At 42.2% G+C, this 26,900-nt stretch overlaps 2 protein-coding genes across 2 annotated transcripts in view; one reads left to right on the forward strand and one right to left on the reverse strand.

The window, feature by feature from the left end:
* Nucleotides 1-223: 223 nt before the first annotated feature.
* On the forward strand, nt 224-8,988 carry chdh (choline dehydrogenase). Its single transcript, XM_084068658.1, has 10 exons — nt 224-248; nt 2,046-2,532; nt 3,030-3,260; nt 3,536-3,702; nt 4,531-4,682; nt 5,105-5,234; nt 5,428-5,562; nt 6,183-6,325; nt 7,343-7,445; nt 8,349-8,988. The coding sequence occupies exons 2-10, from the start codon at nt 2,081-2,083 to the stop codon at nt 8,765-8,767; spliced, it is 1,932 nt and encodes a 643-aa protein (XP_083924784.1). The 5' UTR covers nt 224-248; nt 2,046-2,080; the 3' UTR covers nt 8,768-8,988.
* A 6,596-nt stretch (nt 8,989-15,584) lies between these two features.
* cacna1db (calcium channel, voltage-dependent, L type, alpha 1D subunit, b) overlaps nt 15,585-26,900 on the reverse strand; it is a gene marked incomplete at its 3' end in the record, with an annotated part of 98,154 nt that continues 86,838 nt past the window's right edge. The window contains exons 43-52 of the mRNA XM_084070447.1: nt 22,936-23,072; nt 22,209-22,325; nt 21,520-21,980; nt 20,516-20,542; nt 20,093-20,233; nt 19,595-19,755; nt 18,961-19,070; nt 18,164-18,298; nt 16,393-16,578; nt 15,585-15,914 (exon numbers count right to left, since the gene is read on the reverse strand). Of these exons, the coding sequence (XP_083926573.1) occupies nt 15,585-15,914; nt 16,393-16,578; nt 18,164-18,298; nt 18,961-19,070; nt 19,595-19,755; nt 20,093-20,233; nt 20,516-20,542; nt 21,520-21,980; nt 22,209-22,325; nt 22,936-23,072 (1,805 nt within the window). The remainder of the gene's footprint in view (nt 15,915-16,392; nt 16,579-18,163; nt 18,299-18,960; nt 19,071-19,594; nt 19,756-20,092; nt 20,234-20,515; nt 20,543-21,519; nt 21,981-22,208; nt 22,326-22,935; nt 23,073-26,900) is intronic.

Raw genomic sequence — 26,900 nt, forward strand, 5'->3', positions numbered from 1 at the left:
CGCCTCAAAATTGTACTTAAGTACAGTACTTGATTAAATGTACTTAGTTACTTTACACCGCTGGATTTGTGGGGTAGATGTGATGTGACCGTTTTATTCTCAGCACCTCCAGTGAACCGTTACCTTACATAGCCTATCATCAAGGCATACGACACAACAACACTCCGCCCACTGACTGTAACCGCGCCTCCTCCTAAACTCCGTACAGTCAGTCACACTCACAGGAGTATCTCTATGAAAGCAAAGCGGTGCGTATAACTTTTCCTCCTCTTTAACCGATCATGTCCATATAACAGCAGTAGTATAAATAGTCAATAGCCTATAACATGGACGTAAAGATGAATTTTGGACCAGGCATCTAATTTGCATGATGGATTTCCATCTTGTAGGCTAATCTTTCTTGAAACCCGAGGCTTTGTTGATCTGCAATGTAAACAGCCATACTGTAGGAGAGCCGTGAAATGTAACTCGACCGCGGCTGCGCTCGTGTCTCGTGAGATAAACGGTTCTATTCATGAAACTTAGGCTATAGGCCTATAGGCCTAGTAACCTACTTACGCATAACATGTATTATCTTTGGAGAACTTGATTTATTTGATAATCAATTCACGGCCCTAAAGCAGTAGAAATGCCGAAATGCATACAGAGCTGAAGTGTTTAATGTATGTTTTGTAATAATAATCAAAATCTATAAAGTAACTAGTTACTAAAGTGGTCAAAGAATTGTAGTGGAGTAAAAGTATAATATTTGCCTCTGAGATGTAGGCTAGTGGAGTAGAAGTAAAAGTACTCCAGTAAAGTACCTCAAAATTGTACTTAAGTACAGCTACTTGAGTAAATGTACCTAGTTACTTTACACCACTGCCTGAAAATGAAACGTGCATATGCTGAGCAAGACTACATGGGCTTAGTGCACAGTGTTAATTTATCTATTTGTAACCCTGAGAATGTACAAAGCACTTTGTATTGCCTTGTTGCTGAAAGAAATGTGCTATACAAGTAAACTTGCTTTGCCTTGCCAAATGTAGGCTAACGAAATGACCAAACTATGTTGGGTCCATGACATAGTCCATGGGGCACTGATACAACTCTCATAGGCCTTTGCCTTTCACCTAAATCTTTGGTCTGCCTGTTTTGTCTATTGCCTTACACAGACTTTATTGCCAGACTTTATTGCCCACTGTTTACTGCAATGCTCATACACATCTCTCTCACGCACACACACACACACACACACACACACACACACACACACACACACACACACACACACACACACACACACACACACACACACACACACACACACACACACACACACACACACACACACACACACACACAGGGCTTTTGTATTTTGTATTTCATGCCAAACAATTTAGTCAGCATTTTAAAAGTATTTGGGGTAGTTCTTCTTTCTTTTACAGATTGTATAGGCTTTCACAAGAGGAGGATTATTATACAAGTGTTTTCTGAGTGGCAGGGAAGACCAGCTTTATTAGCAGTGGTTCAGAGGCAAATTGATGTTTGCGATCAGATTGGGATAGGCTAAATGATATTGTTTGGTTAAAACAAAAATATTTATATTTTGATAATAATCATTGCTATAGTTTTTAGAGAACCCATTTATCAGTGTGTGTGCCAATTTTGTCTGCTCTTTTTTCCCCATCACCTACGCTTTCTCTTCTGCATGAGTTTTCTCTCCTGATTGGTTGAAATTGGTATCCAGACCTGAAAATGTATTTTCTGTTCACTTAGAGCTGGAGAAACCCCAGTTACTGAACACTCTTTAGAAAATGATTAGGAGCATAGAGCTCTTACGCTTACAAAACAAAAATCACTTCTTCAAATTTATTATTATTATTTGCATGCTTTAAGGCTTTTAGTTCACTCAGGTGTGTTATCCCTTAGTATTTGTCTTGGATTCAGCAATTTTGAAGGTGTAATACTCAAACCTGTAATTGATATTCTTGACATTATTTATGCTTAATATGCTATTATTTTGGGACGTGTATAAGTATGTATTCTCTTAATTCCATCCATAGTTTCCTAATCGGTGACCAGTGAATGTAGAACCAGGATGCTGACTTGGACCACACTGGGCAGAACTGGAGCCCGACTGGGTGTGATCAGATCTTGGAGGCGGACAGGAGATGAAGGCAGGCGTCTGCAAGCCCTTTCACCTGGGTCTCACTCCACCCTTCAGACAGGACAGTTGGGCCATTTCTCCTCTTTGTCCTCCAATGCTTCCTCCCTATCCTCGACCACCTTCTCTAGATCCATCGGTACCACAGCAACCAATCAGAATGCTTCAGCATCACCCGCAGCCAATCTGAAAACTCCCTCCTACAGCTACATCATTGTGGGAGCGGGGTCAGCGGGGTGTGTCCTGGCCAATCGTCTCACAGAGGATGCCCATGAGTCAGTGCTGCTGTTGGAGGCGGGGCCAAAGGACATGTTTCTGGGCAGTGTGCGACTGTCATGGAAGATCCACATGCCGGCCGCCTTGACCTATAACCTCTGTGATGAAAAGTATGCCGTTGATTTCATTACTTTTGAAACTTCATTTTTGTTTTAAATTAACAGACGGTTAAAGTCACATGGTTGAAGGTGGACTCCTGTTTAGACGTTTATTTAGGCAATATTTTGGTTTGGAATCAAAGGCATAACCACTCACTGTCTCACATTCACCTATCTATCTAAATTTACATAATAACTTACAACTGGGGTAAAATTATTCTTTATTCTTTATTCGGATCCCCATTAGCTTCCGCTGCCGCGGTCGCTAGTCTTCCTGGGGTCCACATAAAACATCACAACATAAAACAACATACAAACAACAACTGACACTCGTCAGTCCAAATCTAAGCTACATTAAAATGCCAATGATACAGACACTACAGGAACATTGGTTAAACATCATGTACAAAAACATATTGATCATTCTAATTGTGTGATCTCTCTCATTAATATCTGTTTAATATTATGCAAATACAATACAAATTATGATCATTCCATTGCTATTTCAGGTACAACTGGTACTACCACACCTTACCTCAAGCGCACATGGACAACCGGGTCATGTACTGGCCGAGGGGCCGTGTCTGGGGCGGCTCCTCTTCGCTCAACGCCATGGTGTACATCCGAGGTCATGCTGAAGACTACAACCGCTGGCAGAGGGAGGGAGCCGAGGGCTGGGATTATGAGCACTGCCTCCCGTACTTTAGGAAGGCTCAGTGTCACGAACTGGGAGAAGACAGGTATGTTACTTTCAGGGCACAGGCCACCCTGCTAGTGGTTTATATATTATTATATACAATAAAGCTTGGGGTACTCGGTTGGCACTGATGCTGGTGGTTCTCCATCCTCCTAGTTCTAGGCTTAACTAGTCCCTGATTAGACAGGTATTACAAGGACACTAGGTGAATGAATACAATTAATGTCTTGGTAGAATGGAAAGGACCAAGGTTGGGAACCACGGCTCCGGGGTTGAATCGATGGCTGTATATCCCGATGTCTTCCCTTTGCTCCACAGGTACCGAGGAGGCAGTGGGCCTCTCCACGTGTCCAGAGGGAAGACCAACCATCCTCTCCACAGGACTTTTATAGAAGCAGGCCAGCAGGCAGGATACCCCTTCACTGATGACATGAACGGCTGCCAGCAGGAGGGCCTGGGCTGGATGGACATGACCATCTATAAAGGTACAGGAAACACCATCAGTATACTGGAGGAATGCCATGAAACTTACAATAATACCGTCCAATCAATCCTGAATTGAAGCAAACAGAATTGCGCTCTGAAAGAGGCGTCAACAGGTTTTGACGAGTCCACTTGCCGCCTCCAGTGTGTCTACAGCTGTTAACAACAAAGGGTGCATTTCCTGACACGAGTATCTAATACCTTCTAAGTGTCAGGGCCTTTAGGGATATCAGAGCCCACTGGTGGTGCTGGGGTGGTGGTGGGAGCAAACAAACACATACCAACCTTCAGTAACACTGTAACACAGCAAGAGGAACAACAGTGAAAGTGGTGACCGCCAAACTGGGCCATTTCTTTTGAAAATTGATTTTTTTTTTTGGCGACCCCATTTGGTTGCCAATGCGCGACTCCAACGGCACCTTCCCGCGACCCTATAGTATATAGATCACATGAATAGCCTTTATTTTCCCTGGGTGGGGGAAAATGCCAAACATGTGGAACTTTTGGTAAAATTCACAGCTGAAGAGACACTGGAGTTTATCCAGGTGCAAGTAAACCAAAACACAGAGCAGAAAACTGTATTTCAATGGTACACTCAATGGCAAAGCCACCATGTTTCCACCTCCCAATGCACACTGTCAGGGAATCCCAGCAACTACCATTTCTTTCACAGGGATAGTTACTTATTGACAGTAAATGTGTAATGTTAATCTATTTATTAAATTAAAGTGTTGATCAAATGCTATTTTATGTTTGCAACGACAGATGCCTGGATGATAATTTATATTTATATGTGATATATAATGTGATCAATACAAAAACCTCCTCAGGGAAGAGGTGGAGCACAGCCAGTGCCTACCTGAGGCCAGTTCTGGGTCGGCCCAACCTGAAGACTGAGGTTCACTGTTTGACCACCAGGATCCTGTTTGAAGGCAACCGGGCGGTCGGTGTGGAGTACAGTCAGAACGGGCAGAAGAAGAAGGTAGGGAGGAAGGAACTGCTTGAGGAACCATCAGAAAAAATACCAATGTGGGCATACCGTACTTGGAGCTTCAGTGGTAATGTAGACAATGCACCAGAATACTTTTTATCAGCTAAGTTAAATAATGATGTTATGAAAAATTGCCAACCTTTTTTCTAATATGTTTTTTGACCACATGAACCTTAGCATCCCTATTCTGGGCATGTCATAATATGTGAAAATAGCTGATCTACAAGCTCGAAACGCCTTGGAAGCTTGTAGAACAGCTAGTTTTGTTGAAGAGATTTGGTGTAGGAGGAGAAAAGTGTAGAAGGAAAGAATTACTCACTCACTCACTCATTCATTCATTCATTCGTTCATTCACTCATTCACTCATTCACTCATTCATTCATAAATCCATTGTATTTCCTCTCTGTCACCAGGTGTTTGCAGAGAAGGAGGTGATTCTGAGCGGTGGAGCCATCAACTCTCCTCAGCTGCTCATGCTGTCTGGGGTGGGCAACGCTGATGACCTCACTACACTAGGCATCCCTGTGGTCCAGCACCTACCAGGTGTCTGTCTGTCTGTCTGTCTGTCTGTCTGTCTTTAAAAGCTTTTAAATGACCAATAATGCAAATCAGACAATAGATAGAAAATAATGCATGTGATTTGTACACAATCAACCAACGCTGTCTGATGTGCGTCTCTTTATATTGTCTTTTCTTGCTGTGTCTTTGTGTCTTCTCTTTCTCTGTTATCTCCCAGGTGTCGGCAGTAACCTTCAAGACCATCTGGAGTTGTACGTTCAACAGCAGTGTACTCAGCCTATCACCCTCTATAAGGCTCAGAAACCCTTTCACATGGTGAAGATAGGCCTGGAGTGGCTTTCTGTGTTTACTGGTAAGGCTCACACAGACACCCATATGTACACAATGTGTGATGTGCGCAGGGACGTGCAGAAGGATTTGGAGAGGCAGGGGCTGGAATTTCAAAAGGGCACTTTTTGGATTTTGTTTCACGGACAATTACCATACTTTTAGGCCCAAAAACCCGAAAAGGTATCACTGCGTGCTTAATGGACTCAAAGTCACGCACCCAACAAGCTTTGAACTGAGCAGATTGGACATTCCGTTCCAGAGATAATGGCCAAAAATCTTGAAAACGTCCACTTTCGCCGATTTTCGATCGCCCATCTTTGGCCATTGTCGCCCGTTTTTCTTTAATAACACGGGCAAGGAAGGTCGTACGGAGACAAACTCACTTTGAGCTGCATCCAACACATCCACTGGCATTTCCGTCGGCCTTACCGTTAGGCTGCTAGGGGCAGTTGAATTTTTCTTCTTTTTTTTTCTCTTTTTCCAGTCTGGAGAGGGCACTTTTTTTAGCGACGGGTAAAAGGGCAGGGGCTCAAGCCCCCTTTCATGTCTATGTGTGCACGTGCATGGATGTGCGCACACTCATCTTATTGTGATCTCCTATTATACTGTTTGGAAAATAAAACTCTGATTATCGTCTCCTAGGTTATGGGGCGACAGCCCACTTGGAGAGTGGGGGTTTCATTCGGAGTCGACCTGGAGTCACGCACCCTGACATCCAGTTCCACTTCCTGCCCTCACAAGTTATCGACCATGGACGCGTCGCCTCCAAGATAGAAGCCTACCAAGTATGTGTGTGTGGGTTTTGTTTTTGTCTGTGTATATGTATGTCCATGTGTAATGCGCTCACACTAGCTGCAAATGTGGCTCAAGCCACATTGTGTAAATTAAAAGGTTAGGGTTAAATAGCACAGGGAACTTGTTAATGGCAAGAATTTGTTTTTCTTCCATTTAGATGGTATCGTAGGACTTGCCAACTTTGTTGTTGTTCTCTGGATAAGAGCTTCTGCTAACTACCTTCAGTACAATATACATAGTAAATTGAAGGAACGTTTATGTAGTGGTTTTGAGTATGGGTGGTTGCAAATTTGTCATTGTGAGGTCCAAGAGGTGTAGAGGAAAAAAAACAAGCTCACATGCAAAAGTACAGCAAAAGGGGGAAAAATAGAAAATAATTTTATGTTGGAGTAAAGGTCACATAGAACAAAATTCTAACATCGTAGAAATAATAAACAGAACACCCCAGATAGCTTGTTCTTTGAAATATTGGTCAGAGGTGAATATTTCAAAGAACAAGCAATCTTTGGTGTTATTTATTACAAAGGGTTCATCTGTGGGCAGCGGAGTGGCAGCGGTGGCCTAGTGGTTAGAGGGGCAGCCTTGATACCGGAAGGTCCCTAGTTCGATTCCCCAATTCATCACATCAATCATGAATCACCGCTGAATAGCCCTTGAGCAAGGCTTCCATGCAGGGTCCGGCTGGAAACAAGCTTCGTGCTTAGTCCGACACCCTGGGTAAACAACAAACTTTGCTTTGCTTTGGGGGACTGTGTTTGTGTCTGTGTATTCATGCATGTGTGCTAACCTGAATAGCTGGCTATCACACACACACACACACACACACACACACACACACACACACACACACACACAACAATAAAACAATAACTGGCACACCCTGGGACACTACAATGTGTCGCCCAGCCCTAGATTTTGATGGCTGTATGCTTATCTTGGGCTTATGAGATATCATTAATCTTTGAGGTTATGGTGATCAAATGATAGATGGTTTTGCCATACTGTAGGTTCACGTTGGACCAATGAGGAGCACCAGCATTGGATGGATGAAGCTGAAGAGTGCCAACCCTCTAGATCACCCCATTCTACAGCCAAACTACCTCTCCTCAGGTAAGATCTACTCTGAGATGAATACAACATAGACATGGCACAGGCAAACAGACTCAATACACTTGAATGGATGATTCTGGGGAATTATTGACTCCAGGGACCTGAGGAACTCCATGGTTGTCAATGTAAATACAGTCATGTCAGTGGTCAGATAATCAAACACAAACTTATTTTTTGGTGCTTGTTGCAAGTATACTATAACTATAGTATCTCTGAACCCAGCCTCACTGAAAGAGAAAGCACACATGATTACAAGTAAGCGCCTGTCCTGAAATCACTAGGCAACTAATTGGTGTGATTTGTGACAGCTGTGCATGCATTGAGGATATGGTCATACCTGTACATGCCCATATTAAATAGCCTCCCTTTAACTTGGTGCATAAAATATTCACTTCCCATGCAAAGCAAATTAGCATTTTCTGTTTAGTGTAGAGTTCAACTTTGGTGAACTTTGAATGGGCTTCATCCAATAGCAACGACATGTGTGGTTGACCCAGCTTGGCTGTCATTAGTTGTAGTTTTCTTAGTGAGCACTCGTGAGAGTGTGACTAGCAACCGCATGCACTCAAACGGACTACAACTGATTTCCGTGTGCTGCACATCCTGCGCTGCCCACATTCAGCTGGACAACATATGAATTTCACTTCGATGGTCATAAGTAGACTTACTTATTTCACATCCGTTATATTTTCTGCGGATTTTCAACGCTTCTGGCATACAGACTGTTAGATGGAAGTATTTGAAAGTTTTGTGAGCCAGCAGTCTGTCTCAGGAGACTCTGTGTTATAACATCACTTTAACTATACACTGCTGCCACAGAGGCTTGGAATGGATTTAATTCCAGGCCAGCAGGCGTACAGATGGGTGCAGTTTAAGATCTCTCCTCTCCTCTCCTCTCCTCAGACATTGATGTGTGGGAGTTCAGGGAGTCTGTGAAGCTCTCCAGGGAGATCTTTGCCCAAAAGGCCTTTGACCCATTCCGTGGCCCTGAGGTCCAGCCAGGCCCTGCGGTCCAATCAGATGCCGAAATTGATGCCTTTGTAAGACGGAAGGCTGACAGCGCCTACCACCCATCCTGTACCTGCAAGATGGGCTCGCCCTCTGACCCCATGGCGGTCGTGGACTCAGACGCGCGCGTCCTGGGCCTGGAGCACCTGCGAGTGGTCGACGCCTCCATCATGCCCAGCGTCGTCAGTGGCAATCTGAACGCGCCCACTGTCATGATGGCGGAGAAGGCGGCTGACATCATCCGCGGACGCCAGGCACTTGTTGATCCGGGCGTTCCTGTGTATTTCCCCCGGACACTTGACGCACAGAGGTGAGGTGGGGTGGGAAAGGAGGAGCACTGCCCCTGAAGATGGTGTGAAGTAGTTAAGGCTCTGGTGTCTGAAGCCAGATATTTCTGCTCCTTGTCTGCCTTCTCCTTAAATAGTTTTTAACTCATCCACTGCCACTGACGTAATAAACGTAATTATTCCCGTTTACCAACCCTGCCACAGACGTAAAAAACGTAATTATTAATTTTTCAAAAACTTTTTTTTTTTTTTTTTTTTTTTTACCCAAAGACCAAGGAGATATGATTTTTCGAAGGAAAAGACTCCCATCCACTTCCTTGTTAACTTAAAGCTTAAAAATTCTGTATCTCAGCTCCTGAGTACTTTTTTTTTTTCAATGAAAAATCTCTGGCAGTGGGCAAACGCGGCCAGCAATAAGTCTGGCAGTGGATGAATTTAGGTCAAACACTAATTTAACCTTTTCGATATTATAACCCCATACTTGACATTGTTGAATTTGAACAACAAAGGAGGGGCGTTTCAGTGTTTCATTGAGTTTTAATAAGGAATTGGAATCGAACCTCATGGACATGGTACAGTCTAGCCTATCTTATTAACAGTTGGGCTGGTTGGTTTCTTAGTGTCTCGATGATGGTGCTCAGAGATTCACCAATACAGAATAGGAAGTAGGAAGTATAGGAAGTATTAAAGGAAGTAATGTAACTCCCTTTAATGCTGGATCCCTTTAGTAATGTAGCTGACAGCATTTGAATGTCCAGGGAGGCTGGACCATTCCAGAGCATTTGAAATGTACTTGAAAATATATTTTGGGACCTGAAAATGTATTTACCTAAATTCTATATTTTAGACACGTTTTGGTTACTCCCCCTTTTTTTTCTTCTTTTTTTAAAAATCTTCTGTCCCTTTTTTCTTTAGTGTTAAGCGTTTGCAATAGTCTGTTTACTGACACCATTACGTATATTGTCCAACAACAGTGGGCATTATAAATGAAGTGAATTTGTACATTATCATGGATTGACAATTTTATAGGATTTACAATTGTCAATGTATGACTATAACATATAAAGGCATGAAAACAAATAACCAGTTTAGAATGAATGAGGAGTCAGTTTTACGGGTTTTCAACATCCGAGAGCAGTGTGAGGTCCAGATTGGAGGTACTGTAGAATATTACCTGGGCTCGGTTTACTGGAAAGGATGGGGGATGCCTTAGATACCCCCCTCTGGTCATTTATTTGTATCACTGGTGGGGATATGTTTGAGCCCTGCTTCTGATCAGACTGAATTCAATGTGCATTTCCTTTTGGGAAATGTCGACTGTCTGATATGTTTGATATTTATGTTTGGTAATATCACAATTGACCGCATTAACCTAGCATCCCTATTTTTAGCAACAATCAGAATTAATAACAGATCTACAAGCTCATAATGCCTCGCATTGTGTCGTGTTGTGGGCTTGTAGATCAGCATTTATTTCTATATGTCATACGAAGAAGTAGTTACAAAAATGCCCTCCCCCCTCTTTTTTTCCCCATTTCTTCCCCCCCAAATCAGGATCAAGTATTACACATTGCATTCTGAAGACGAAACAGATCTTAACTTAGTTTGAGATCCGTTTGGTCTGTGCCAAGAAGTATGAATTATATCTCAGGATATTAAAACGGTAGCTTTGCCTCTTACCTTAAGAACACCATGAATTAGGAACAAATGTATGTAATTGTAATTGGGGCCATATGTATCAATGGTGTGTGCAGTCTTTGCGCACAAAAAAATATGCTGAAAAGGAAACTTGACGTGAGAAAGTGCATACCTCTCCACATGTTCTGCAGGTGGTGTACACACATTTTCAGGCTGTGTGAGAGTGTTTTGGCAACAGAGTCGCAATGTGAGATTATGTAACAATTATAATAGTCTGTGTTTTGAGTCTAACAAAATGTCATAGCAAAATAATTGTGCATTTTAAATTGGTGTATTGCTCTCAATATTAGATAAGAATGAGCTACTTTATTGCCCATCATATTTGCATGAAATCAAAATGATACGTTTATGAAGAAATGGGCTGATACATTTCTTAAAATGACTAATAATATCTATGCATCCATTTAGTGTGGAGGGCGCAAAACCTTCATACATATGGCCCCATATATTGACTAGGAGTTTATCACAATGAATCACTGATGATGATTTGAAGGTGCTGAGGAGTTGTCTAATAGAGATGAAGTATATCTTATACAAAGCTTTGCACTACTAACCTATGAAACATCTCAGCTCAATATTATAGCAATGTTTTTATTATGCAGTATTTTGGAAACCGTATACTGTATGTCATGATTATATTTGTATTGGAATCAGAAGGGATGATAGTAGTTTTAAGTGTTAATTTGTTTGATCATACACCAGAGGCAAATACTCTGATGGTGTCCTCATCATGTGACTCATAACATTAACAAGTTCAGGTAATCACTTTTATATAATTATGTTATTTCATTTACAAATTTTCTTACAGATTGTATATACATCATTATCATAGAAATCTGTAAAACGGTGGAACAGTATAAAGAATAAAGCTGTGAATTGCTCATACAGTATAACAAAGCTTTGCTTGTGTGTCTTTACTGTATATAAAGTAAGGAGAAGAGGGGAATAAAACACTGTCATAAGTGCAAGAAGCAAAGAGTCTATGAAACGATGTTAACAACCAGGCCCATGAGAGGAAGAAATGCCAAACATGCTTCTGTTTAGCAAGCTGAAGTGTTTGCAAGAGAATACGGTTGAAACTGTGAATAATCAATCTCTGCCAGCTGATAATAAAGGCAATGACACAGTGGCTCCCCAGGAGGAATGACAAGCTCTAGTGCCAGAGGACACTGAACCAAACTCAACACTGACCAACCTCTCCTGACTGATGCTCACCCTCAAAAGCCCACCGCCACTGTGGGAAGACAAGGAAGAAAGACTCAAAACTCTGTGTCAAACTAAACTAAACATACACAGTGAAAGCTGTTCACAGGTTTACAGGTGTTAAAAAAGTGGAATTCCTTTTCCTCATACAAACTCCCATCATTTGCTGTTAGAAAGTGAAAAAGATAGAATACTAGGAAAAGAAGAACCTGCTGTGCTGATGGAAGCTACAGCAGGCCACATGGCTGAAATTGCCACTGAGGTGTCAGTTCTTCTGAAAACAATAGCAAGAGGATTGGATTTGCCTGAGTTGGCCTGAGGCTATTGAGGAGACTGAAGACACAACAAGGAGGCTGTCATCAAAAGTGTCATAAAACCTCCTTCTACACCTCTTCCAAGTTCTTGCAGCCATACGGCAACTGTCACTACATTATCTGGGCATAATTTACATTAAGGAGTTGGGGGTTATTCTATTCTTACATGTAATTACGTGTGCATAAGAACATCAGCTAAATGAATGAAACATATGCCAAGCCTTGAGCAGAATGTGTGAGTGTCTCAAGTATCAGAATATGAATATGCAGCTAAACATCTGATCCCTTGATTTGGCCATTTTGAATTTTCTTCAAAACTCAGTTTTTGCTCTTCCTCCTACAGATTGTCCAAAATTGCACCTTTCTAGTTTCCATTTGTCAGTGGTGGGCGGTATGTGGTAAAGTGTTATAAACTCTACTACAACCATACTTATATGTATGTATACACTTCGGTGTAGAGTTGACACAAAGCAGGTGTTTGGGACATCACACCCACTCTGAAAACAACCTTTATGCAAGCCCCATTTTCTTAGTTCATAATGCATTTAAGCCAAAGAGAATGACAATACATAACTTCAATAATTTCAATCCAAATTCACGTGTCTATATTTAGACATACCATAGCAATTCTAGGCTATAACTTCACCAAACTTTCTGGGTCATTTATTTTAGGTCCATCTCCATCGGTGAACAAATCAGGCTCTTTTTAAGATAAATTATATTGTGTGCAACAGATCAGGCTTTTTTTTTTCAAGAGAAACTATAATTATTATACTGTGTGTGTGTGTGTGTGTGTGTGTGTGTGTGTGTGTGTGTGTGTGTGTGTGTGTGTGTGTGTGTGTGTGTGTGTGTGTGTGTGTGTGTGTGTGTGTGTGTACAAATCATGTGTATTTTGAAAGGGTGTCATGAGCCTACAGGTGATTATAGAGTACTGAAAACAGCGAGCATATACATGCACAGATGGGCAATTTTGATAACTGTACACAGAATATTGCTTTTCGTATTTGAGTGTATTCAAAACATACTCCAAGTGTATTTATATTATTTATGTATTATTTATTTATGTTAAAGTACAAAATCAAGAAATTATCAAAAATGGGGATACACAAGGTTTTCACCTGACAATAAGAATACAGACCTGTGTGGCGGTGTCATACTTCACATGCCATGTCAACATTTGCATATCAATTATTATACGTGTTTGTAGTCTGGTAGGGGAAACAGGTTCCCATTTCTTCCCAGTTTCCTTTTTTCTCCCTAATTTAGTCATTAAGCCAATTGATTCCTCCCCACATATGTGTTGTCACTGCTGTTGTTTTCTACTGACTGACCAGTGAGGAGCCCCCACCGGGAGGACGCCCAAAGCTCCCTGCTGGCAGTGACAATTATCACTCTCTCCGCCCCCGAACATGGGCCAATTGTGTTCGTGTAGACGCTCGACAAAGCCGGATGCACCACGTGGATTCAAACCCACAACCTCCGTGGTGGTGGGCAGGCAAATTACCACTGCGCCACCAGAGGTTTTTATTAGGACCCTAATGATTTCGTCTTGTTGCCCAGGTCAACTAATGACCCATGGGGTTTCGTTTGGAGGCCATCTTTGTATTTTTAAAATCTGAAAAAGTTGGTTAATTTGTCTCTGTATGTTGTTTTGAAAACCACTGCTGTGTACATCAATTAAAGATGGCCGCCATACGAACCCCATGGGATATTAGTTGTCATGGGCAACAAGAATAAATCATAACTAGACACCATTAGGATCCTAAAATAACAGTCAAAAAAGTAATTTGGTTACATGGGAAACTATTTCCTCCTTCTAGACTATGGGCCAATGTCCGTCCATGCATGTATATTCGGTGTGTGTATGTGTGTGCTGTGAGTGTGATATGCCCGAGGAGGTCATGTTCAACTGATATGTAATTTCCATTTCAAGTCAAGTTGTGACAGAAACAACCCTTAATCAATGATAGTTCATTTCTACTGATATTGGGTGGGTGCCAGTGCAGGTGTCCGGCCAGTGCTGGGAGCCTGCCTTTCCACTAACTTGCGATCTGAGCAACGGCCTACAGTGCAGTAGCGCACAACATAACTTGCATCATACACATATGCTGCTATGTTTGCTAAATGTAGCTGGTTTGCTAAAGAATGGCAGCTTACAGACGTCTAGTATTGTTTCAAGAATAAACGAAACAGCCTTGATGCCGCAGGCTGAAAACCCACCTCTTCAGGAAACACTACCCTTCCTCTTTGCCTGGCCTACTTGTTGATAACTAGTTGTACGAACTCTTGTTTTATTTTTGTATTGTTTTATTGGATCTTGTTTAGTCGATACACTTATTTGTTTTAGCTCGTGCTCATTTGATTTTGCCATTTTTGTCTCATCTGTTTAAGAAAGTAGGTAGCTGATATATTGCACTTTTACCTTAGCGCTAGGTATACTCTTGGTTGCTTGTTTTTGCAGGAAATGCACTTAAAACTTCTGGTGATTAGTAGTTTTCGTTCCCTACCTATGTTGAATACACTTATTGTAAGTCGCTTTGGATAAAAGCGTCTGCTAAATGACTGTAATGTAATGTAATGTAATGTCAGAGCTTCCCCGCTTTGAGACCAGCAGTTTTGTGGGTCCGGTTCAGAGCCAATTTTTCCAGCCTAGAACCAGTACTTATTAGGTGGAAATTCACAAACCGGTTCAAGATTAGGCACTGGCCCTAGCCCTGTGTCAGTGGAAATGAGGTGCACTGGCCCCCTGAAGCAAAACTATCGTCAAACTGCTTCACAGGAGAAAACGGCTTGGAATTTCCACAATGAAACAAATTATCCAGGGGGAGAATCTAGGGTTGGAATTTTCAGTGGAACTGACGGCCAAGACCTGAACATGACAAGGATATAAGATAGTTTTATAATCTGATAAAATCATATGTGGGAAAAACATATTAAATGTGTTTTGTTACGGTCAACCAGTCAAAATCTTGGCCTTGTTGACTCTAACAATTCACCATTAAGGAATAAAAATAAAAACACAATTTAAGAATTGTCACTAAGAAGAAGTCAGATAGATTGAGTGACTTCCTCTGTAGACACTTACCACCATCAAATTTCTCTTTACCCATATGCCTTCTTCCATTCGTCTATCGTACTTTCCATTCATTCATCAGCCCGCCCTTCCAACAATTCTTCTTCTCTTCTGCTTGGAATGTTGCAATCCTTCCCCCTTAAAAAACATAGAAAGAAAGCAAGCAAGGCACTTTTTGTTCTCTTATCCATCGCTGTCCAGTTAACTATACTCACTGTCAAGTGTCAGAAGGCTGGCCATAATTAATGTCTGTCTGCAGTTCGAGTACAAGTCAGGACCTGCATTTCTTTTCATCCCTAATCTCTCTGCCATCACCTCCCTGTGACTCTGTATTGCCCTCAAAATTAAAAAAGCAAACCCACCCCCCCAAAACAAAGAGATCATAAAAAAATCATCATATAATAAAAATAGTCAACTGTATTTACTTTCAGTTGTTCATATAGTGGCAGGATGAAATGTAAAAACAGATTGCCTCCTGCGATGTGATTTCCCAGTAAAAAATAAAGGTTCATAAATGAAATAAAAAAAAACGAAATGATCCCATTGCAAGCTGCCGCTATAGCATTGTGACACATATCATCTCATCTGTCAGGTCCTCCTCCTGGCATTTGACCAAAATGTCTGGCTCTTCATCACTGTAGTCTCGTATACTGCAGTCCCTGAGCCCTGCGGTTGTGAAGAGTGTGTCCGAGCTACTGGTCCCAGCCCCGGCAGATCCACTCGCTCCCCCATCGTCACCACTACCAATAGTGCCGTTCAGCAGGTTGCTGGCGGCACTCTCCATCTCATCGATGGTCATCGCACAGGCGTCGGCAATCTCATGCTTGGTCACTGTGACGAACTTTGGGTCACGGGCATACATGCCCAGGCCCTCTGAGATGAGCACCTGTGATAATAAACATAACATAATATCCTTAGAGCCCCGCTGCTATAAATTCTGTCTCTGACTGTGAATGATCTGTCTGTGTCTCTTATTTGTCTCTTAAATGTTGTGTTTTAGTACATGTGTGCAAGCATTTGTGTGTATGAGTGTGCACACGTGTGCTTCTTTTTGCACTTGTGTTGTTAACCCATTTGATTGATTGAATACTTTATTAGTCAGAAATATAAACAGCACAAGGTACAGTCAGACATTGAGGCTAAAATCCTCATGTAGACTCTGCATGATGGGTTAACAACACAAGTGCAAAAACATACACGCATACTCTACATTGTAGAGTGTGTGTGTGTGTGTGTGTGTGTGTGTGTGTGTGTGTGTGTGTGTGTGTGTGTGTGTGTGTGTGTGTGTGTGTGTGTGTGTGTGTGTGTGTGTGTGTGTGTGTGTGTGTGTGTGTGTGTGTGTATGGTTGTTTGTCTGTACTCACAGCTTCAACCAGACTGTTGGCACTTCCTCTCTTCTGCAGGAAGTGTGTCCGTCTCTCAGTAGGTAACTGTAGGTGTGACGGTGATGGACAGCGGCTGGGCTGGACATCCTGGGCTTCTGTATACCATGAACTCTTCCTCACCATGCCGGGGATGCTATTGATACTGCCAGGACCACGCCAGTCCACCTGGACACAAGCAGAAACCATGTCATAACACAAGATAACACAAAGATACATTACACTATTAAAAACAAATATTGCACTGCATTAACTTAGACATAGGGCTATACAGTACTTTCTAAGTTTCTTGCAATTATTCTGAATACAAAAATGCTGAGCGCCAGGCATCAAGGACTGACAGGAAAAGAGCAACATTTTGGCCAAATGTGGCCCAGATATCCAGACTGATGTGAAAATCAAGCCTCTGGATGTTTGGATCTACAGTACATACGTATCTATTGCTTTGTCTTCTTCTTTTTGAATAGCCCCACCAGGAGGACGTAGACTCCTTCCGCCCAACATTCGCCACTGACAGGTGCCGCCCCAGCCCGTAGGAGTACGTGCAATGACCAATATCAATATTCCCTCCCCGAACACAGGCCAATTGTGTTTGTTTAGACGCTCGACAAAGCCGAATGCACCATGGTGGATTCGAACCCACAACCGTTTTGTCAATCAATCTCCCCAATCTAACTTCTTACCAAACTACCATAACCACGGGTCTAGTGCTGTCCGAGTGCACCTGAACAACGCTCCGCCACTTTTTATATGAACACACTTCGTGATGCGGTTGTCAGCAAAATAACTCCGGCAACACAGGGCCAATCTGGGAACCCATCGCCAAATAAAAAGGAAAAACCCCTCTGCTGTTTTTTACTCTTTCACTTGGCTCTGGGAGGAGCTCAACGTAGCACCCGTGCGCAAGGAAACCAGGGTTTTTGGTCTACCCTCAGCGCTCCACTTCCGGTGGTGCCCTTATGTTTTCATTCCCACTAACAATATTTCTACACGGAACACTAACACCACTTCTCCCAGAGAACATGGATCGTTTTGGTTATAAGCCCACTTGTTTCTATGATGAAAGAGCAAGTTAAAATGTGAATATCGTTCCGTGGTTTTGTCTGCTCCGAGGACGCTATTGTGAAATGAGTTTCGGTTTGTTTTCAGTGGGAAGTGAGAGCACAGACAGTAAATTACGCCCACTACATTTGATTGGGTAAAGCGCGGCCTGCTTCCTGATCGGAAGGCACGCCCACTTGTAGGCCAGTGCGTACGCAAAGATTGTTAATTTAGCAAGATACACAATCGCCACTAGAGACAAAATAGTACACAAATCCTACAAATGGTCTCCTAAGTAGGCGTGGTTTGCTTCTCCCCCGACAGATTCAAGCGGAGAGCAGAATCTGTTCTTGAGAGATTAACACAGGGCAAGCTGATAACACAGTGTGTTTTCTGCTTGAGTTTTCATATTTGTCATAGGCACTGTCACTGATAATGTTTTCAAATTCATACCATCATGTTGAACTTGAGAGATGAAACTATTCATAAAGTCAATCTGACATTTGGTCAGTATATGTAAACTTGCCACCGTGGAAACAGTGATAATACATAACCTTTGAAATAAGCCAAAACGTAACCATACGCAATCGCGCATGAGCACGTCATACAGTAGGTGTGCTCCAGGAGTTAAAATAGCACTACACCCCTGCCCATATACACACACACTATACTGTGTGTATATATATACACACACAGACACACACCCTCAGACCTGAATGAGTGGTGTGTAGTTAGGAGAGCAGTCGCGGCCAATGGGAGAGGCAGGGGGCGTGGCCCAGGAGCATAGCGACCGTGTTGGTGACAGATGGTGGATTCTACTGCCATCCAAACCTGCCACCGCCATTACCTAGGCAACCAGAAAAGAAGGTAAAAATGATGATTCATAAGAGAGAATCCATGAGGAAATAAAAAGAATCTTAGCAAACCAGCCAGTTGAACTGTGTGAAATGTGTGTATGAATGTATAAAGTGTTCATGTGTTTGTTTGCGTATGTTTTTTGAGTCAGAGCAGCATAGTACTCACTTTTTACATTCAGAATTTTACTTATTTACGTGTTGACATCAAAATATATATACAATAGAGCACCGAAGTCTGACGTCACTGCCGCTAGAGGGCATTGTCATCATGCCTTAATGTGTTCATCAGTTTAATGTTGCAGCTGGTAAAGGAGGGGCTGATTTTAATTACATTAAATGTATGTTAAATGTATTTATTAGTTAATGTATGTTTTGTAATAATAATCTAAATCTGCAAAGTAACAAAACTTGTCAAATCATTGTAGTGGAGTGAAAAGTACAATATTTTCTGTGTAAGTGTCAAAATGTTAGTTAAGTACAGAACTTATTAGATGTACTTCAGTGTTACCTGTTGCTGCATAAGGTGCAGGGGTAGTACAATTACTTGTTGCTGCATAAGGTGCAGGGGTAGTACAATTACCTGTTGCTGCATAAGGTGCAGGGGTAGTACAATTACCTGTTGCTGCATAAGGTTTAGGGGTAGTGAAATTACCTGTTGCTGCATAAGGTGCAGGGGTACTGCTGTGCAGGAGGGAGAAGGAGGACCCTCATCCTGACTGCTTTTTCTCCCAAGACACTCAAAATTGAAGGTAGGTCTAGTGGCTGAGAGAACACACAGGAACAGGACTCATTATTGCTCATTATAAGTAAATAATAATATAGTCCACATTCCTTTATGGTATTTATCACTGTATATTTGCATAGCAGTGAGATGAGGTATCTGCACTTAACCCATCCTAAGTAACGGTGCAGTGGGCACTATGGGGGCAGCGCCTCAGGCAGCAATTAAGGGTTAAGAGTCTTGCGACACATTGCTGGCCTGGCCTGGAATCAAACCTGAGACAACCAGGGCCTCTAGCTCCATAGGCGGGCTCGCTAACCACTCAGCTATGGCCGCTGATGTATGATGTGTACACACTACAGTACACAGTAAAATCTCCAGTGTTAATTTATTCATTTGTAGCTCTGCGAATAACTCTTAGTTAGATTAACACTGAGGATGTTTCTGTGTAGTTGCAGTTGCGCTGTGATAGTGTAACAAATTTCACCGTTAACACAATTGAATTAAATAGACAATTAAAAGTTGACATAAATTCATGACAAAAACAATAGCAACAAACGCTAACCATGGGGCGAGGGTACAAAGAGTCTGGTAGGTGACTGCCTTCCGTCCTGGTAGATGGGCTGTTGGTCACTGTCATAATAACAGCCAGGCTGGTGGTGACCCCTGAAGGCTTCAAGGTCAAACTCTCCTTCTTCGAGGTCATGGCAGAACTTATTTGGCAACCTGCAAAAACAAGAGTAAGGCCAGGGTTCAATTTGGGATGGAGGAGGAATCCATGCATCTGCTTTGGATATCCGCCCTTCTTTTGTCCCTGCTTCTGGTCAGAGTGAATTAAATACATGCCTTTCCTTTTGGGAAATGCCTGATAAATATTATAATATCACAACTGTCTGCAATTTCATGTTATTCGGATTATGATGGCATTCAGCGGTAATAATAAATCATTTTAACTGTATTGATTTTGTATAAATTGAGTCTTTTTCTTATGGTTAAATACCGATACAGAGTTCCATATGTACTGTAGGGCTATAAAAAGGTATGTTTTGGCCACAGTCAATACCTTTCCCTGGTGAGCATGATATCATCCTCCTGAAACTCTTCCCCACTGTAGTAGTCCCCTGACCCCCGCCCGTCATCAATGTCCTCGGCCCCCGGCTCCTCTCGACAAATGGTGGGGATGAGACCACCCCCTGTTTCTATCCTGGAATTATAAGGTCAATTTTCATTTGCGAAGAGCTTCCATCGTAATTTTTATCAGTCAGTAGCATTTTCTTTTTTTCTTTTTTCAATAACTGAACTTGGACTATGTACTGTAATTAAAGTACACACCCCTCAGCGGATTCACTTCTCCTACACAACTATCACCATCACCAACAATACTTTTATCAGGCAATGTATAGGTGTGAGGTGTCAAAGTCCTGGCGTCAAAGACACAATACCCAAGGAGCAATCTTTTAGGTTCAAAATAATTCACATACAGTACCTAATATAGGCCTCGTAGTAGTGAGTCCTTCTCCGAGCATAACAGTGACAAACCATTCAGATAGGTAGGTTTATTTGGGATGTAGGACCCGGAAGGGAAGAGGAGAAAAGAGGGTGGGAAAATGAACATGAGTTCCAAAATGGTTTGTTGTTTAATATCTGGTTTGTTTTGTTACTGAATACATATATAGGAGGATGTATCCTTAAAGGTGCTGTAAATGGTATTTTCTGTTTAAAACAAAAAGTTGTTATTTATTAAAAGTTTTAAACTCTATATTCTGATAGTAACCATTGCTATACAGTGCAGTAACAGGGGTCTCCCTGTCTCTCCACATATTTAGTAAACACAAAATACAGTTTAGGAGGGTTACTCATTTCATCCAATCAGGAGAGAGAAGCCATGTATCAGCTTACATTTTATGTTCCAAATTCTATTTTGTACGCTCATTTTTTGTTTTGTTTCATCCCTTCCAATTTCACATGTTTATCCAGTATCATTCATGAGTTCTCTGTCCTGATTGAATGAAATTGGTATCAGACCTGAACATGTATTTCTTTGTTTAATAAAGAGCATATAAGCGGTACCTTTTTTGTTGATCATTTTCACATTTATTTTTGTAATGAATCTCTAGTCTATTAACTGTATCATAAAATTAAACAAATTATGAATATTAACAAATTCATTTCATCAAGTCATACAGCACCATGCACTGTATAAGATTCACTATACATCCATTTCAAAGTGTTAGACATGATGTGATTTTATGGGGATGGTTTGAAGCAAACCTTTTTGCATCCAGTATAACCACTCAGCATTTTCTGGAAAGAGTTCATGGCAACAGGTTCACAATGGAAAATGCCATTGGGGGGTTCAGCTGAGTTATACAGTTACTTTCAACTGTTTGGATACAGTTTCATCAAAACGCTAGATTATCCATTCTGTCTGTGGTTATATAGGAGTTTTCACATTTTTATTATCTATCGCTGTTGTCTCCATCGACTGACCTTGCTGAATGTGACTTCCAAGCCCTGTCATACTCTCCCTTGCCGGGATTGGATGAGCCCGAGGACGGCGGCACCCCATTGGCGGTTGAATGTGGGCCGTCCCGCCTTAACGAGTACTTCCGCTTCCTCGCACTGGTCATGGAGAGAACTGAGGGCACGTTGGCGTTGTTGAGGTTGGCATTTGAGGACAGGGGGGACTGGTGGATTGGGAAGTTAGAGTGGGGGTAGTTATGCAGGTTAGGGGGGTGATAATGGTGGTTATACTGGATTGGTGAACAGTTCCTCTCCCTTCCCTTTTCACTGTCAACGGCTCCCATGGCGGTGAGGGGAGGCTTGAGGGAGGCGAAGAAGGTAGGGGGCAGGACTTGCAGTGGTCGCTGGGTGACGTTTGTCAGGTAGGTGGAGCCTCGCTGGTCTCCATTGACGTAGTTGACATGGTTACCAAACAGACCACCATTGCGCTGTCGAGAGTTAGGAAGTGGTGAAGGCTGGTACAACACAAGAGAGTATAGCTAGTTCTAAACACAGGAAACTGTGGACAATGATGTATGCCAAAATCCCACTGTTAACTCATGAGCTGTCAATGCATTTGAGTAAAAGTGTTTTAAAAATCATAGATGTTTTGTTGAATTATAAACAGTAAAATCATAAAAAAAAACTAAAACATAAGCAACATGAAGAACTATTACCCTGTATGTGTCCTCCTCGTCCTGTCCACTGATGTCCACTAGCCCCGCCTCCTGCAGGTCACATGATATGACTCGACGGATCTCTGGGCCGATGTCGTGGAGCTTGCGGAGGCCAGCCTGCAATGAAGACAGCAGGTGAGAGCCACACACCCACAGACTACAGTATACATGACATGAAAATGTAATAATCAATCAATACAAAAATCAATCAATACACACACAGTATACATATGCAGAAACACACACACACACACACACAACTACAGTATACTGATGCGCGCGCGCGCACACACACACACACACACACACACACACACACACACACACACACACACACACACACACACACACACACACACACACACACACACACACACACACACACACACACACACACACACACACTCATTGGCCTCCTGTATCTATGTTTGTTATCTTTATTTGTGCAAGAGAGGCTGTGTACAGTGTACAGCTCTAAGCGTTCCCAGATGTGAAGGGCTGCAGGAAAACTGCCAGGCAAGCTGGTGCGAAGCCGTTTTTCCAGATGCACTTTTAATACAAATTCAAACCACTACATCATGGCATATACAGTACATCATACATTTGTTGTAATGCACTTCAATGCACTACTAATAAGGTTTTTACAGAAAGTCCCCCAGAAACCCGATGTCACTAAATTGAGAGATAAAGACCTGCCTATGATAATGATGGAAGATGATGCACTCACCTGTAGAGCCATGGTGGTGTTGAGCCCCTCCCATGAGCGCCTGCCCACAAGACCTTGCTCTTTGCGTCTCTTGAACTTTCTGAAGTAGTCCTGTATCAGGAAGGTGGCATAGAACTTCCCCACTGTTACCTCGTCATCTGAGTGAACAGACCAGACACACCACAGTCTGCCGAGTAAGCACCTCTGGATAACAACCTCAACGCCAAAATACCATGACACCAAAAATAACTCAACCTACACCCTAAGATATTTCAGCAGAACTAGCCATTCGACACAGACACTACTGCACCGTGACCTCAAAGTTGAAATACTTCAATACTAAGATACCGCAACAGAGACCTAACAGGTCTCAAGTGGCCAACAGAGACTAAGGTATGGAAACCTCAATATGAAAACTCTATTTTGACTGTGCTACAATACCTCGCCACTATGGTATTTCATTTGTGAAATTACAAATACTTATCACCTTTCATAGTGCACCGAACACAGAAGAACCTTCATTCCTTAATTGTGAAAAAAAGCAACTCCACAACTTCAGAACCAAAACACCTCACAACATAATATACTAAAAAATCACAAAGGTTTTATTTGTCACTCAAGATATTCAAACAATTCAATAATCCTGACAAAACATTGCAACATCTTGGCCCGGACTGCTGGCCTAGCGGTCCGGGCACCTAGGCTCCAATGTAACTTTGCGGGTTCAAGTCCCGATCCCGACGGCCTTTGCTGCGTGTCACCCCCCATCTCTCTGTCCCCGTTTCCTGTCTACCTACTTACTGTACTAAATAAAACTAAACATTGCGACATCTCAATCTCAGTACAGCAAAACTAGGAATTTCTGGCATGAAATACATCAATGTCGTAACAGTAACAACTTTTCCTACTTCAGCTTGGATAAACATAACCTTAAATTATCAAATAATATTGTTGTGAAGTCAATAACATTGCAAAACTTTGTGAAGGTTTATTAAGAGCAAGACAGGAAAAGGAGTCTACAGTATAATTTTGGCTAATGGGAGGGCTGGCGGAGACGTGTCACTATGACTCAGACATAACCATAAATAGAGTCGCACTGCAGCTACACCCAAATATGGCGTGTGTCACATGACGTTGGTAGCCTATTATTAATTGTTCATCTGCAGGACCATCACTCTGGAGGTTGAGCCAAGTGACACCATTGAGAATGTCACAGACAAAATCCAGGGCAAGGAAGTCATTCCCCCTGACCAGCAGAGGTTGATTTTAGCTGGTAAACTCCTGGAGGATGGTCGTACTCTCTCTGACATCAACATCCAAAAAGAATCCACCCTCCACCTTGTGTTGCGTCTAAGGGCGGATTCAGACTGGGTCCGATTGATTCGAACCGTTCCCGAGTACGATTGGCCTCTCTCAGCTGGCCAGCATTCACATTGGCCAAAATTCTTCCGTACTCGAGTACACGTCATGCAACAGCAATGGTAAATATGTGCCTCATGGGGGCGGTGTTGACTATGGGGCTTTGGAAGATAGAGAATGTCATTCACAGAAGAAGAGTCACTTGTCAGAGTTTAAAGTGAATAATAAAGTTTGACTGTGTTCTTTGACTGTTGTCTTGAGTTATAATAAAATAACAGAACAACACACAACCAAAGCAGTGTGTGCATTGGTCTTTGCACCCTGGTATTTTAGCAGTGACGTCACGGACTAATCCTTGGTATATTTATCCTTATATATACGTTCGCCACACATGTGTTTATTTTTCACGGCTCGCGCTACTCAAACACTAGCGGGATTATTATTTCTTGTCAACATTCAAGTAGAACTATGAGAAGGTATAACCCAGCTAAAATAATGCGTCATTATAAAAAATATCTAAATGATATATGATTAGCAGTCCACTTCCTTCTCTTGGTACGGATGGATTCACACTGCCACGTTCCGTTCCCGAGTCCGCAGCAATCGGACCCGAGACTACCTCCCCAGGTGGTTTCGGGTACGGTACGGTACGGTGATGCGTTACGGGGAACTGTACGCTACGTTTACACTACCACAACATTTGCCATGTGGTCCGGGGGGCCCTAAGGGGAGGGCGGTATCATTCCATAATCTTAGTGTAACTTAATTCTTTTTTTTTTTACCACAGCAAAACTACATTGAGATTGTCATCTCTTTCAAGTGGGCCTGGCCAAGAAGGCAGCATATACAGTTTCACAAAATAATGCTTCCAACCACAACATCAGAGTACACCTCGTGAGATCTCAAAACATTACAGTAAAGTAAAAAATCACACCCTGTGTGAAGGTAGCGGCACCTTTGATACATTATGTCATCGATATGTGTTTATAATGTGTTTATAGCCATGTGTCACGTGAAGCTTGACCAATCACTTTGTTGACGGGTCTGACCAATCAGAACGTTGACGGGTCTGACCAATCAGAACGTTGACGGTGAACACGGACAAAGTCAGGTATAGAGCAGGATCCTCTCTATACCTAAAGGTATGCAAACATTTAAAGACAGACAATTGGTGCAGTGTAGAGACAGCTCATATCTGAGAGATGCAATAGGATTTACACTGATCAGCACATGCAGGGAGCTAGGCAGAGTACTCATTGGTAGGCAAAGCAGCGAGCTTAAGCTCTAAACTACCATCCCATAGAAACAAGCACTACATTTAACCAGAGCACAGACCGTCTAAGTAGTCGCCATGCAAGGAGGCAGCACAGAAACACTCTAGTCAGGTAGTTTGATCTGATTCACTCAGACTGTTCATTGCTAAAAGCAGACTGGGAATACTAGACAATAAAACACCGGCTGTATCAGGACATCTAAGAAATCCGCATGCTGTATATTTCTCTTTTATTTGGCACTTTGCCTCTACACAGTTTGAGTTGAGCCAAATCAAGGTCAAAGTAACAATGAAAAGAGAGCTGGCCAAGTGCATAGTAAGAAAGCCTTCTGTTTGTTATTCCCTCACACAGCAAAATATACAGTGTGTTGGAAACAACCCCACAGGAGGATATTTGTATGCACCTTGCACATACATGCCTTGGGACCAGTGGTTTTGAACTCAGGTTTTAGGGACCCAGGCTACAGGTAGGCGTGGTATTTGCCGTCATCTGATCTCAACTAGCCCCTGATTAGATGCTAGAATGAAAACCAGCTGTGAGCTCTGGGTCTCCAGACTGGAGTTGAGAGCCACTACTCTTGACTGATGCACAAAAAGCAGGACCTCCAATTTACAGTAAGAGGCAGCCATTTTTATGCATCTAGCACATTCATATACAGCATCCTGACACAGCCAGAGACACTACCAGAGGCTCTGTTCAGAAAAAATAACGTCATGTTCACAGTAGTTCCCCACCCTACCAGTCACTGCTTGTTTTTCATGTTTTTTGCTAAGCACATAAAGGTTTTTTATTAAAGAAACAAAATGCACATCATGTGATCTGATTTTTTTTTTCAATTTTTTTTTTTTTTAATGATGTGAACATACTAAGACATGTTCCTCGTTTGATGATAGGCTGAGGAACATTTTTACCTGTCACCTATCCTCTCTTTGTAGCTACCTTTCTTTACTGTCCTCTCTGAATTAAAGGAAACCCTCTTTCCCTTCAAAAGGCATCTTAAAATAAGATTTTCATCTGCGGTGGTCAATTTCTTGTTTAGTTTTTTCTTTCTTTCTTTCTTTTTGTATAAATGTTTTCTGAACAGAGCCTGAAAGTGAGTGAGGTAACTAGTTCCATGCCACCCAACTAAAACAGAACAGCCTCAGAGCGCTCAGGACAGCAGAGAGAGAGGAGAGGAGAAGGAAGAGGAGCAAATGAACACTCTACGGCAGAGGAGGAGAGAAGCTTGGCAGAAGAGAGAGAAACAATAATGGACAGAAAATTATACAAAGGCATGCAGTTGTTGTTGAATCCAGGATACTTGGCCTCAGAAGCCTACAAGCACACCACAGACAAGACAGAATACTGAACAAA

The sequence above is a fragment of the Gymnoscopelus microlampas genome (genome assembly GCF_963454915.1).
Source record: "Gymnoscopelus microlampas genome assembly, chromosome: 10".
NCBI lineage: Eukaryota > Metazoa > Chordata > Actinopteri > Myctophiformes > Myctophidae > Gymnoscopelus > Gymnoscopelus microlampas.